General features: G+C 41.3%; 2 protein-coding genes across 5 annotated transcripts in view; both read right to left on the reverse strand.

The window, feature by feature from the left end:
• Nucleotides 1–370: 370 nt before the first annotated feature.
• The window catches only part of SPATS2 (spermatogenesis associated serine rich 2), a 159,771-nt gene continuing 147,177 nt past the window's right edge, over nucleotides 371–12,964 (reverse strand). For all 4 annotated transcript variants that reach the window (XM_070454481.1, XM_070454478.1, XM_070454479.1 and 1 more), the window contains 5 exons: nucleotides 10,681–10,739; nucleotides 7,459–7,568; nucleotides 4,445–4,547; nucleotides 3,097–3,311; nucleotides 371–1,622 (listed from right to left, as the gene is read on the reverse strand). In XM_070454481.1, the coding sequence (XP_070310582.1) occupies nucleotides 1,311–1,622; nucleotides 3,097–3,311; nucleotides 4,445–4,547; nucleotides 7,459–7,568; nucleotides 10,681–10,739 (799 nt within the window). In that variant the 3' untranslated portion in view covers nucleotides 371–1,310. The remainder of the gene's footprint in view (nucleotides 1,623–3,096; nucleotides 3,312–4,444; nucleotides 4,548–7,458; nucleotides 7,569–10,680; nucleotides 10,740–12,964) is intronic.
• On the reverse strand, nucleotides 1,702–3,012 carry LOC110147012 (uncharacterized). Its single transcript, XM_070454884.1, has 2 exons — nucleotides 2,934–3,012; nucleotides 1,702–2,375 (listed from the first exon to the last, which is right to left on the reverse strand). Exons 1-2 carry the CDS (start codon nucleotides 3,010–3,012, stop codon nucleotides 1,843–1,845), a joined length of 612 nt encoding a protein of 203 aa, XP_070310985.1. The 3' UTR covers nucleotides 1,702–1,842.

A 12,964-nucleotide genomic window follows, 5' to 3' on the forward strand; every position in this document is an offset into this window, starting at 1 on the left:
GCAGGAACCCAATTATGTAGTGACAACCGCTATTCCTGTGAAGGGACAGGGTGGAGGACAGGGGTGTAGACAGAGCCTCTGGCTGCCTGGTGGAGCTATTGGCAGTTGATTTTTCAGAGCTGGTAGGTTCTCCTTTGGAAAGTTACCCTTTTGTCTCCTACAGACCTCTTCCCAAGAGAAACAGCTGCATCTGCTCACCCTGACTTTTGTATTTAATCTGGTTCTGAAGCTAAAGCAGTGGACAAATGACTGAGGAACTGGATACCCTCACTGAAGCCCCAAACAAGCTGTCCGAGTGACTTCTACCCCATGAGGCCCAGAGAAAAACAGTAATGAAATGAAGTCGCTTCCTGCAGTGAAACAAACGTGGGAATGTTTATGCAATTGTTTTTATTTATTCGAGTCTAAAGATTGACTGCAGCAATTGTTGGATGGTTGACACCTTAGATTAACACTAATTATACTGCTATAAATTTGGTTCAGGGTCAGAATAAGAATCAGGAAAGAGGGAGAACAATAGCAACAAAAATCTTCAAACACTGAAATGAAGAAATACTTTTTTCCCTTGAATTAATGCTACTTTCCCATAGACTTCCCTAGACTGGTTTGCAGCCTAAAGTAAAGAAAACAAGGCTTGGGCATATGGAAGAAACCGCAGGTTAAGCTATGCTGCCAAGCAAGAGGCTAAAACCGCAATCTGAGTGTCAGTCTCAGGCACAGTCTAGGAGCACAAGCAGATTCTCAAATGTGTCCCAGAGTTCTTCCATCTTCACCTATTCAATTTCCCCTTTTCTGGCTAATTCAGGGCTGTACACAACCCCCTCGCTGCCTCTTCTGGTCACGCTGTTGTTTATAGGGAAATTGACAGGCACATGCGGCTTCTGCTTAGATGGAAAGGCAGCAAGACCAGCTGTGATCCATTTCCTCCTGAACGCCTGGACAGTCGGGTTGGCTGAGGAAGGCTTCTTCAGGCCTCCGGAAGGCCTGGAGCACCAGGAAGAACACTGCTTACCCTTGGGAAACCTGGCAACAGTTGCCTGTGATTTCTGGTGGAAATGACCAGTCAGAATCAATCCATCTCACTGGGAAAGGTCAAGAAAAAAAAAAAAACAAACAGCTTCCCTTCCAAAAATGGTAAAGAGGAAACGAGGAGAGAAGAAACCAAAATACTCAGAATGGCAAAATATTTAGAATGGCATAAAAAGTAATGTGCATAAACTTTTTTGTTATTAAATCTAACTATAAGTTTCCTAAAGTCCAGTTACCAAGTTGAATTGTGTGGGAAAGAAGAGAGAGATTGGCTGGCATTTTCAAGAGTTCACAACTTCAGGCTGAGAGGTCCTAGGTTTGCGCTGGGGGAGCCCCTTCCTGAATGAGGGCTTGGGTGGGCCAGGCTCCATGCTGGCTCCAGTCCCATTGGTCCCTGCAGAGTGAGCCTGGCCCCGTTCACTAGTGTTTCCTGGTGCATGGGATGGAGCACTCTGGTACCTGGAACCAGATGAATACCATGAGCTATTTCTGTAACGACCCATGCTATCATGTCGCCCTTGGTTCGTGGGGTCACTGGACTTCGGGCCTTGTGGCCTGTAGCCTTGTCCTCCTCGTCTGTTTCCTGGCAATACCTGAGGATAAAAGAATACAATGTTCAGAGCACAGCGGTATAAGGGCACCTCATGTGTGCCAGTTCAATGTACAGGAGTATTCTTTTTTTTTTTAAATGACTGATGGTTTTATTGGCAAAAGTAACTAGATAGTGTATGAGTTATTTCAGATGACAGATTTAGTTGTTTTCCTTACAAGTAAAAGCTTCAATTACCACATTAAAACTTTAATGCAGGCTATCTACATATGGCGCTTTAGCCTCAGGCCTGGAGCAGCTGTGAAATGAAAGTTACCGCACCATTCTAGTCCTTGGATATCAGTATATTGTCCTTCGCCTTCCACCCTGTTTTCATTGAAATTTCCAGTGTACTTTGCTCCAGTTGGGAATGTATAAGTTCCCAGTCCATGAAACATATTGTCCTTAAAGTGTCCTTCATATACTGCTCCTGAAAAATGTTCAAGTTTTCCAAAACCATTCATCTTGTCATCTTTCCAGCTTCCTGTGTAGACAATCCCATTCGGAGTGGTATGAATACCTATTCCATTTCTCTCAATGACTCCAGAAGATGTTCTTGTACAGTCCCCATCATACTTGTCTCCATTTGGAAATATAAAGTTTATCCTAAATACTTCAGGAGTTGACACAGGGCTGCGGGACAGATTTTCTGGACTCTGAGATTCCCCCTGGGCTGCCAGCTCCGTGGCCTGGAGGGACGTACAGGAGTATTCTGAAAGCCTAGCAGTGGCATCCCATGCTTGGGACTCGGTTCTCTCTTAATACTCACAAAATTTGGTCAGCTGATCCAAACTAGACCTAATGAGAACTCATAAATCTTTTGCTATCTCCCCTCTGCCTTTCACCTCAGGCTCCTCTCCACTGAAGAGCTTTTCTTTAGCTGGGCTGAGGAAGAAAAAATATTCTCTGGGGCTGTTATAAGCCTTCAACTGGGCAAGTGTCTGATCACATGTCTGAATTTTGTAGATCACAAGCCATTGGTAAAGATAATGAACATCTGAATAATAAAATAAGCTTCACTATGATCTACTTTGCTACTACTTTCTAGTGTCTGCTCCCTGCCCTACCTGGTTCATGCTCCTCTCTCTCCGGGGTATGCTCTCCCTGGGCTTCCAGGGAGCTGCTGCTTCAGTCGCATTCTGGCGAACCTACCACTGTGGTGCTTTCCACCTCCAGATGGGTGCACGACTCCCAGTGTGACCAATTACCAGGCAAGACTACTGCCTATGACAGTGAGGATCACTGCCAACATCAGAAAGTCAGTAGTCCTGGCAACGGGAAATCTAAACTGGCTGGTGAACTGGAACATACACACCAAACCCTTTCTCTGGAACTAACTGAGGCCGGAGGGATTCAAGATAGGTGTGGAAGGGGCATAAAGAGAAGCGGGTCATGTACTGAGCTGTCAGCATTTAAACTGTGACAACCTGGTTTAAAAGCTTTTCTGCCTAACCTGCTCAGTGTGGAAGCTAGGTTACCTCTCGATGAGGCTGGTAGGATCGGCCACCGGAGTTTGCTGTGGTTGTAGGAGTCTCCCCTGGTGCTGAATTTTTCTTGTTAGCACTTGTAAGGCTGGGAGCAGAGGCACAGGTGGAAGCAGCAGCAGCAGACGTATCACACGGGTTACTCAAAGACATAGATGTAACCGAGCTACATCGAGATCGGGTGGAATAGCTGTTCTTTGGATGGGATACTGAGACAGAAATATGAGAAAGATGTGGTCACGTGATAGAAAGGCATGACTGGTAATGTTCTCCCTGCTTCTCCATTTCACAATGAGCAATTCAGGATAAAGAACTGTCTGAGTATTTGTAAAGCTAAGCTTTAAGGAGGTAACAGGAAGGAAAACCTCCCTTCTGCCCTCTTCCTCCACTCCTTCCAAATCCCCACAGCTTTGCAACAATCCGTCAGAGCGGCCCATCCCCCCACCAACTAATGATTTCTTGGCGTTCCTACCACCTCAACGCCTGGCTTTGGCTCCAGTGGCTGACTAAGCCTAGGAACAATAGTATGGGCCATATGTTCAGTTTCCTATGCAAGGAACATTCTAAAGTACCGACTTCGCAAAGAAAGAAAAAGTTAAATGAAAAGCTAAATTCTTTTTTAAACATTTGAATGATGCAAGATGAGTTACGTATGAAACAGAACTAGTCTTCACAACAAATATCTATCTTCCTAAGGTTCTTTCTGCAAACGTAACTCCAAATTCAAAATATCAGTCTAGTTGAAAAATATTAACATTTTCAAGTTTTGTCAGAATTCAATGGTTTAAAAGTAGTCCCTAGATTTTTTTCCTTGGTTTTAAGCCTGGGCTAATGTTGAGTTCACAATCCCTGCCCTAAGTCCAACATTTATTTCACTTTTACGCCGAGACTTAAAGAACAGAAGAGCTGAGCTCAGGTTCTCTGGGTCTGACTGATGCCTCACTTACAAGCGCTCATCTTAGAGGCATCTCTGTTCCCGCCTCCTCGCCCCCCACCATCCCGGTTATGTGCCAGGCCAAGCAGGTAGTGTTACCTCCATTTTGGAGAGGAGTAAGCTGAGGGCAGCACTGTAGCCAAACACCTCAAAGCTCAGCAGAAAATGATGAAAAAACCACCACAAATTTAGGGAGCTGGGAAATGCCCATCCTCAGAGCTCAAAGCATCTGTGTTCACTGACTTGTTAAGTGTCTCTGAGTCCCTTTTCATAAAAGCAAGCAAGCAAACCAAAACCCAAGAGGGACGGAGAATCAGGGGAGAAGCCAGTTAGCACTTCAGTCTCTAGTTAGGAGAGGGTGGTGGTCTCCTCAGCGTCTCCAGCACCCTGCATCTCTCACCATCTCACCTTGTCCAAATGAATCAATGTTCTTCTTCAGGGTCTCTACATCACAGGTGAATCGGGCCACTCGTCCCAGATCCTCATCATATTTACGTTCACTAACAAAGTGCTGGAGAAAAGACAAAGACAAACCTCCAGGTGAGACAAACAATGTATGGGATTTCTAGCTTGCTATGCAATGTAGGAGAGCTGGCTTCAATTCCTGGGCCAGGAAGATCCCCTGGAGAAGGAAATGGCAACCCATTCCAGTATTCTTGCCTGGAGAATTCCATTGACAGAGGAGCCTGGAAGGCTACAGTCCACGGGGTCACAAGAGTCGGACACAACTTAGTGACTAAACCAACCATAAACAGATGAACAGGATTACTTTCAACTGATTCCTTTTTGTGCTTCAAATTTCACTAAGTGGCCATATATTACCAATGCTGGGTGGCTGACAAAATCTAGCCATTTTCTTTAAGAGTCCAAAGATAAGTCCATTTGGGAGCTTTATGAAATGCTGTATGATGGTCATTAGGTGTAAATCAAGAGAAACTGAAGGAAGGAGAAGGAACTCACGATGGAGGGCCATCTTTCTCGCCACTGTTGGCTACTCTCCACACTGCTCCACTATATACACCGGCAGAGGCAGCAAAAATGTCCACAGTTACAACAATGATTCCATTTAAATAAATGGTTTGGTGTTCTTTAATAGAAACTTCCTTAGGAAACCCACTGCACCTCTTTATACAAAGTAGGATTTGTTAGCCCTTGAAATAGGAACAATTTCTTGAGTTGGAAAATCATTCATGTGAAAAGTCAGCTTTGCAAATCAGAAGAGTTTCTGCTGCAAGTAATTTAATCCTTTTAAGCAGACTGAGCCGAGAAGTAACCAACCTCTTGGGTCAAAAACTAACTATACTATAGAAATAGTGGGACTAGAAAAATGTCAGGAATAAAGTGCTTCCAGGGTCTATTTCAATAAACAATTTCTAACGTAGGCTGGAATCATTTTTTCAGATGAAAAAGAGAATAAGAAAGAAAAGTTAAAGGCCTAGATACAATTTGGGAGAACTGAACTACTCAGAGCAATACTTTGTCTGGGGGTGTCCTAATTCCACTATGGATTTTCAAGGGGTAGAGTCAAATGCATCACAATCCTTGGGATGCGCCTAGAAGCAATAAATGGGAGAGAAGGAATAACAATTAGTTTTCGGCCTTGAAGTCCTAAAGCTTCAGAGTATATTGTGGCTTAGGAAAGCTCATGAATCTCTGTAACAAAGCCTTCAGACATGTAATATCAGTCTGAGATTAATTCTGAAGCAAATTCTAGGGTTTGCTGAGCCAAAGACATAACAGGAATGACGGAAATAAAATGATCTGGAAATAAGACATTTAAATTGCACAGCACCCACTTCAGTACACTGAAAACGTGGAGAAACAGATCCTTAGTCAGCCTGCAGAAATATTTCTAGCAGCTCTTCAACCACGTGGGAAGGGGAACAGATGAAGCCTATGAAAGCCAGAATTCTTATCTAATTCCAAAGGGGTTTCCGGCTTCTCCCAGATAGTTGAATGAGACTGACTGGCATCAATACGAGGAAGACTCTCTATAAAATTTAGCAAAATAGCCTTAGTTAATCAGAAAATGGTACTTTAAAACCTACATTGCTGGCTTCACTATTTCTCCCCAGTATAGTCTAAGGGGAAGGGGTGAGGGGATAACACATATAGGTTTGCATGAAAGACTAGGTCAGGATAGTAACCAGGATGCCTGTAAGGTCTCAGATGATCTTCTGTCTGTGCTTTTATTTTCCAAAGGCTGTTATAAAACCTCCCGAGCAAGTATTCCTCTTGAATATGGCAGTAAATTTCACACTACAGAAAGAGCAGAGTTAGGTCTTGGGAGTAGAGAAGGCCAACACCCCTGGTTCATACAACTCACAGTTGAGAAACAATTAATAAGAATGCTGGTGTCTACAAGTTACCCATGATTAACCCAGCCTCTCTCGGGTTCCCATCTTAGTCTCAGAAATACTGTTCTTTACAAAAGAATTTAAAACGTCTGAGTATTGAATCCAAGTAATCTTTATAGACAGATTACAATATAACCAACATCTCAAACTGCTCATTTTTCTCTTATAAAATCAGAATTGACCAACCAACTATTTAAATGTCTACTGAACACCTACTAGGTGTCAAGGCACTATGCCAGGGCCCTGGAGACACAGTAGTACCTATCGAGTGAGGAAGACAGATTACTCAACTACACATACAATTATAAGTGTGCTAGGAAGGCACAAAGAGGGGATGTGACAGGAAAGCCAGAAAGGATGAGGAGATCAGGAATGAGATGTGAGCTGGAATGGTGGGGGGTAGGGGGTTGGGGGGGAGTGGGGGAGAAAGGAGGGAAAAGAATGTTCTGGGCAGATGGGGAAGCATGTGCAACAGCCCTGACAGGAGGGAACAGGTATGCCTGTGGAAAGGAGAGCTAGCACGGCTGAAGCACAGGGAGCAAGGGGGCCAATGCGCAAAGGATGGCAGTAGAGCCAGACCATACGGAGCCCCACAGGCTGCTAAGCGTTAGAGCCTGTTCTGAAAGCAATGGGAAGCCTGAAGCGGGGTCTGCAGTGTGAGGAACAGATATGCGCAGGTGAGGAGGGCAAGGTGGTGGCCAAGTGGAGAACTGGAATCAGTTAAGAGGCTACTACAGAAGTCAAAGCAAGAGATCACAGTAGCTTGATCATAATGGTGGTGGTGGAGACAAAGAGAAAAGGTCAGATCTGAGATTGTGCAGGTCAAATGGACAGGGTCTGCTGATAGATTTAAATGTGGGAAAAGGAGAAACTTCCTAAGGTTTCCACTTTGGACACTGGGCAGATGACAGTACCACTTACAGAGCAAGAGAACTTGGAAAAGGGCCAGGTTTGGGAAGAAGGGGTCATGAGTTCAATATATTAGATATCGTCATGAATTATGGAGATTTGTTACTTTAGTCCCTGAGGGTAAGAAGAAAGGCAGAAAAGAGAAGGAAGTTTTACCTTGATATCAGCTCTAAGCTCGACCAACTGCTCTTCTGACATCCGAACAGCCACATCAGTCATTTTCTTTAGAAGTTCGGCTTTCTTTTGACGGCTAAGCAAAATTTCCACTGTAGAGGGAAAGGGAGCATGACTCTTAGGGTCTGCTAAGTAGGACAAAGAAGGACTGGAAATACAGGCCTTGCAGTGTGTGCTCGCACTGCCAAAGGCTTAGCTGCCCACCCACCCAGAAAGTGAAAATACCAAAGGTCCAGTTTTCACCTTCTTGAGGAACTCCAAAGGCAGTTAATATGGTAAACACTTCTTATGACTCATAAAGACTCACAAATCATTTGTCATTTTTCTTTCTCCTCTTCCTAATTAAAAAAAAATTTATTAAGAAGTATGTACACTGGGACTTTCCTGGTGGTCCAGTGGTTAACACTCTGCACTCTCAATGCAGAGGGCACTGGTCTGGTCCCTGGTCAGGGACTAGATCCCACAAGCTTCAACTAAGAGTTCACACACTGCAACTACAGATCCTGCATGCTGCAACTAAGACCCGGTACAGCCAAACAAATAAATTAAACTTCCACTTGACTCTGTGTTCCCCTCCCTGGAAGAAACCACTGACAACAATTTTTCATGTATATTTCCCTAATATACTCTCTGCATATACAGAATACCACAATACTCAAGTTCTCTAATGATGCATATTTAGATTGTTCACAGCTATTTTTTTGTAGAATAACTTTTTAAACATTTTAATTAGAAAAAAATGTTTTTCGGCCACACTGTGGATCTTAGTTACCTGACCAGGGATGGAACCTGAACCCCCTGAAGTGGAAACTTGAAGTCTTAACCACTGGACTGCCAGGGAAATCTGTTTACTGCTTTTAAAAAAGCATCATCTTAAAAAAAAAAACCAAAAAACCATCATCTTCGGTTTGCACCGAGGTACATAAATCAAGTATGGCCGCAAAAGATAACAGACAATAAGGAGTCTCTCAGAGTAAAGAGCCAGGGACTACAGAGGACAAACACCCTGTCAGGTTGGCTGGGGAGAAGAAGAGAGAAGCCTGGGTCCCTCATATCATTTTGGAGATGCCTACAGCCCTGGACTGCTTACTTCTGGACCTTTCATTTCATGAGAGAAAATGAACCTCACATTTATTTAGGCCATTCCATGGCATGCAGTTATACTCAATTCCTAACTGTTATGCACAGAATCCTATAACCTACTGAGAAATTAGCCAAATTTATGTTAGAAAAAAATAGAATTTTTAAAGAGCTACATCCGATGTTAGAGAGCTGGAATGTCTATAGCAGGTTGACTCAGTCTGATTTGCCACAAATATGGATGGGCTGCCCATACCCATGTCAGGTTAATCAATAAGGGCACACTTTTGCAATAAATTAGGAACATGCATACAAAAGTTTCTCAACACAAAGGCCCAACAAATACAAATGATTTATTGGTCTGGCTCCCAAGATAAAATCTATTTGTCATTTGTATCAAATTTACTTTCTCTCAGCTTCAGCATTCTAGGATTCTAAGATAAAATTACAAGTCTCAAGATGGAGAAATGTGTCAAGTATAGATTTCTACACATAGCATATAATTCAGAGAGCCTAAGTATATGATCTTGGACAAGTCACATTTTTCCAAGGGACTAGTTTTTTCATTTATGAAATGACAAAAATTAAAAAGTCAGAAAACCTAAATCTCCCATAAGGTTGATGTTAAGATCAGATAAGAATGAGTGTGTAAAACCCTAAACTGTGAAGTACTATGAATATATAATTAATAAAACTATAATACATAAAAAAGAAATTTGATATTATTGGTAAAAGAGTAATTACATTAATGTCGTTGAGAACTAGGATTTTTAGCATGGGAGCAAGGAGATACTGATATAAAATTGATGAATTTGAGCAAAACTCTGTAGCTCTGAATTTGATCCTAAAAGACTGGCCATGAATTGATAGTTGGTTAAGGCTGGGTGCTGCGGCGGGGGGGCGGGGGGGAGGGGGCGCAGGTAATTATATCAGCCTCTCTATTTGAAATATGTTAAAATTTTTCTATAAAATATATATTTTATTTTTATTTTTTAAAGATATATTTTTAAAAGAATCTTCTTCTCAACAGTAAGGACTATGTCTTTTTTCCTCTCTGAAACTTCACCTTCAAAAAGAGAATACATCGGTACAAGAATGGACCGAGACTGTCACTAGAAATTTCAGGATATACCACTCAATTTAAGTGAAATCTCACCTCTGAAAAACAATGGATGGCATCTCTGCTATGTATCCAACACTTTGTTAAAATGGATCAAAACTGAACTCAACTCAGTGCTTCAAAGCTGCCTCCTCTGGCCCAAGACCACAGACACAAATGATTTAACTGTGAGTCATCTCAACCTATATCCATTCTCAACAGTTTGAGAGCAGGTTAAAAGAAACAACCTTCCTAATTACAAATCTGTCATTCAATGCACGAAGGTAAAAACTGCTGAAAAGCCCTAAATCAATGCCATTGTACAAAGAGCAGTTGACATTCTCTTCTTTTCATACAGCTGTCTATGTTTAACCTAACCCTTAACAGAAATGACAAAAACAGCTTAAACGGGTTCTTCTGTACAAAATCCCACAAATTATTCAACTTAGACTATTCTTCCAGAAACTGTGTTAGTAATCTTTCAAAGAGTCCTAGTCATGGGGATCCTGAACCCTCAATTAATTGACTTTTTCCCTAGCCAAGGATAACAGACACTGAGTGAAGTTTCAACAAACTGAGAATACAAAGTTCTGCAGAGGTAATGACAGGGATATATATATATATTAACTGTAGGCAACCTGGTAAAGTCTCTGATTATTCCAAAGGCTTTTTCCCAAGTAGGAAAAAACCCAAAGGAATTATTCAGTCACTGAAGGTAAAAACAAAATAAAACCCAGGCACCTGCAAGATAACTGATTTTCCTTAGCTGGTGCTGAGGTGGCAGATACCATGATGTAGGCACTGAAATCTATATTCAAAATATTAAAATTTGGAAATATTGATAAACAGGCTATTATAAAGTTGTTTCACCTGAAAGCATTCCTATGCCAGCACAGTACAATTGCTCAAGACTGTTTTAACTAAATACAAACTCTTACTGTGGCATTTACATTGAGCTTTTGTTATGGGGATTGAGAGGCAGGTACTTATTAACTGCTAATACTTTTAATAAAGATCAATCTTACTTGCTTCAGCTTTCACTTTGTCCATTTCGGCAAGCAACGCCACTTCCCGATCCATTAAACTAGGAAGGGATGACAAAGGGAAAGAATGTTGGATCAGAAACTCAAACAGAAAAATAGCACGTTGTTAATAGTGGAGAAAGACTTATGCGTTTGTTCCCTAAAAGCATACTACAAAATAAGCACGTATATACCACACATGAAAATCTTATCTTGCCCTCAGCAAAGACTATTTTAAAGATTTCAATACAGAAATCCAACTCCCTTTTATTTCTACTGATACATATTACAGTAAGCCAGTAGCTAGACATTTAAGAGTTGAGAACCAGTAGATGGCAGTAGCAAACCACAAAACAATTTTTGGTAAGTTGTGCTAAAGCACAAGTCCTCATGAAAATTACATATTTCTACTTTTGTGCATATATTTTATTTTATATTCTGGTCTATAAAATTGGTCACTTTTGCTTCTAATGAATTTTTACCAAGCAATACCCCTGCTAGGGCACAATACATTTAACCACAATTAGGATTTATAGATCTTCAACATTTTAGCACAGTTGCTTACCAAGTCCACCAGCACTTTAGTCTTTAGAATGCAGAGTAGTCAAAAGACACATATACTGGTACTATTTTTGGGTAAACGTTTAACAGTAATCCAGAAAAGATGGAATCAAAGGTTTCTGGAAGGCTTTTTACCGAAAAAGAACATTAAACAGGCAATTATAATTTTCTCCACTATAAATGTAAATGGTTTGTAAGCACGGGAAAGCTTTTCCATGTCCTTATAAAAGAGCCCACCATCTTCAATGAACATATAAAGAGATAATAGGTTGCCCTAGTATTTAACCTCTAGATACAAATAATTTTCCTTACCACATCCATTTTGCTTACTAGTGGCAAAAAAAGAACTAAAGCTTCACTATCTGTACAAACATAAAATGTTCCAACTCTCTTCAGAGTTGAAATTCATTCTAATTTCTCCTTTTGAATGGGTGTATAACTACAGGGTTAATAAAAGTTCTCTTTTTTTCTGGTTGTAAAACTAATCACACACATATGCATATATATACATACACACATATAAATACACATACATACACACACACAGAAAAAAAAACCCAACTCAGTTTAGCTCTGTATGTTGTTATGTTAGCACAAAGTAGTTAATATGGAGACTATAGAGTGAGATATTTTATGCACTTTTTTTTTTCCATTTATTTTTATCAGTTGGAGGCTAATTACTTTTCGCCACACACTGACATGAATCAGCCATGGATTTAAATGTGTTCTCCATCCCGATCCCCCTTCCTGCCTCCCTCTCCATCCCATCCCTCTGGGTCTTCCCAGTGCACCAGCCCTGAGCACTTGTCTCATGCATCCAACCTGGGCTGGTGATCTGTTTCACCCTTGATAGTATACTTGTTTCAGTGCTGTTCTCTCTGAACATCCCACCCTCGCCTTCTCCCATAGAGTCCAAAAGTCTGTTCTGTACATCTGTGTCTCTTTTTCTGTTTTACATATAGGGTTATTGTTACCATCTTTTTAACTTCCATATATATGCGTTAGTATACTGTACTGGTCTTTATCTTTCTGGCTTACTTCACTCTGTATAATGGGCTCCAGTTTCATCCATCTCCTTAGAACTGATTCAAATGAATTCTTTTTAATGGCTGAGTAATATTCCATAGTGTATATGTACCACAGCTTCCTTATCCATTCGTCTGCTGATGGGCATCTAGGTTACTTCCATGTCCTGGCTATTATAAACAGTGCTGCGATGAACATTGGGGTACACGTGTCTCTTTCAGATCTGGTTTCCTCAGTGTGTATGCCCAGAAGTGGGATTGCTGGGTCATATGGCAGTTCTATTTCCAGTTTTTTAAGGAATCTCCACACTGTTCTCCATAGTGGCTGTACTAGTTTGCATTCCCCCCAACAGTGTAAGAGGGTTCCCTTTTCTCCACACCCGCTCCAGCATTTATTGCTTGTAGACTTTTGGATAGCAGCCATCCTGACTGGCGTGTAATGGTACCTCACTGTGGTTTTGATTTGCATTTCTCTGATGATGAGTGATGTTGAGCATCTTTTCATGTGTTTGTTAGTCATCTGTATGTCTTCTTTGGAGAAATGTCTGTTTAGTTCTTTGGCCCATTTTTTGATTGGGTCATTTATTTTTCTGGAATTGAGCTGCAGGAGTTGCTTGCATATTTTTGAGATTAATCCTTTGTTGCTTTGTTTGCTATTATTTTCTCCCATTCTGAAGGCTGTCTTTTCACCTTGCTTGTAG

Source organism: Odocoileus virginianus, chromosome 24 (assembly GCF_023699985.2).
Source record: "Odocoileus virginianus isolate 20LAN1187 ecotype Illinois chromosome 24, Ovbor_1.2, whole genome shotgun sequence".
NCBI lineage: Eukaryota > Metazoa > Chordata > Mammalia > Artiodactyla > Cervidae > Odocoileus > Odocoileus virginianus.

Bases quoted from the DNA above. Each gene is read 5' to 3' on its own strand.
- LOC110147012 (XM_070454884.1), bottom strand. From the start codon at position 3,012: ATGACCCGCTTCTCTTTATGCCCCTTCCACACCTATCTTGAATCCCTC. The intron at 2,376-2,933 runs GTGTGTATGTTC...GTGAGTATTAAG, and splicing joins AGTTCCAGAGAAAGGGTTTG to AGAGAACCGAGTCCCAAGCA.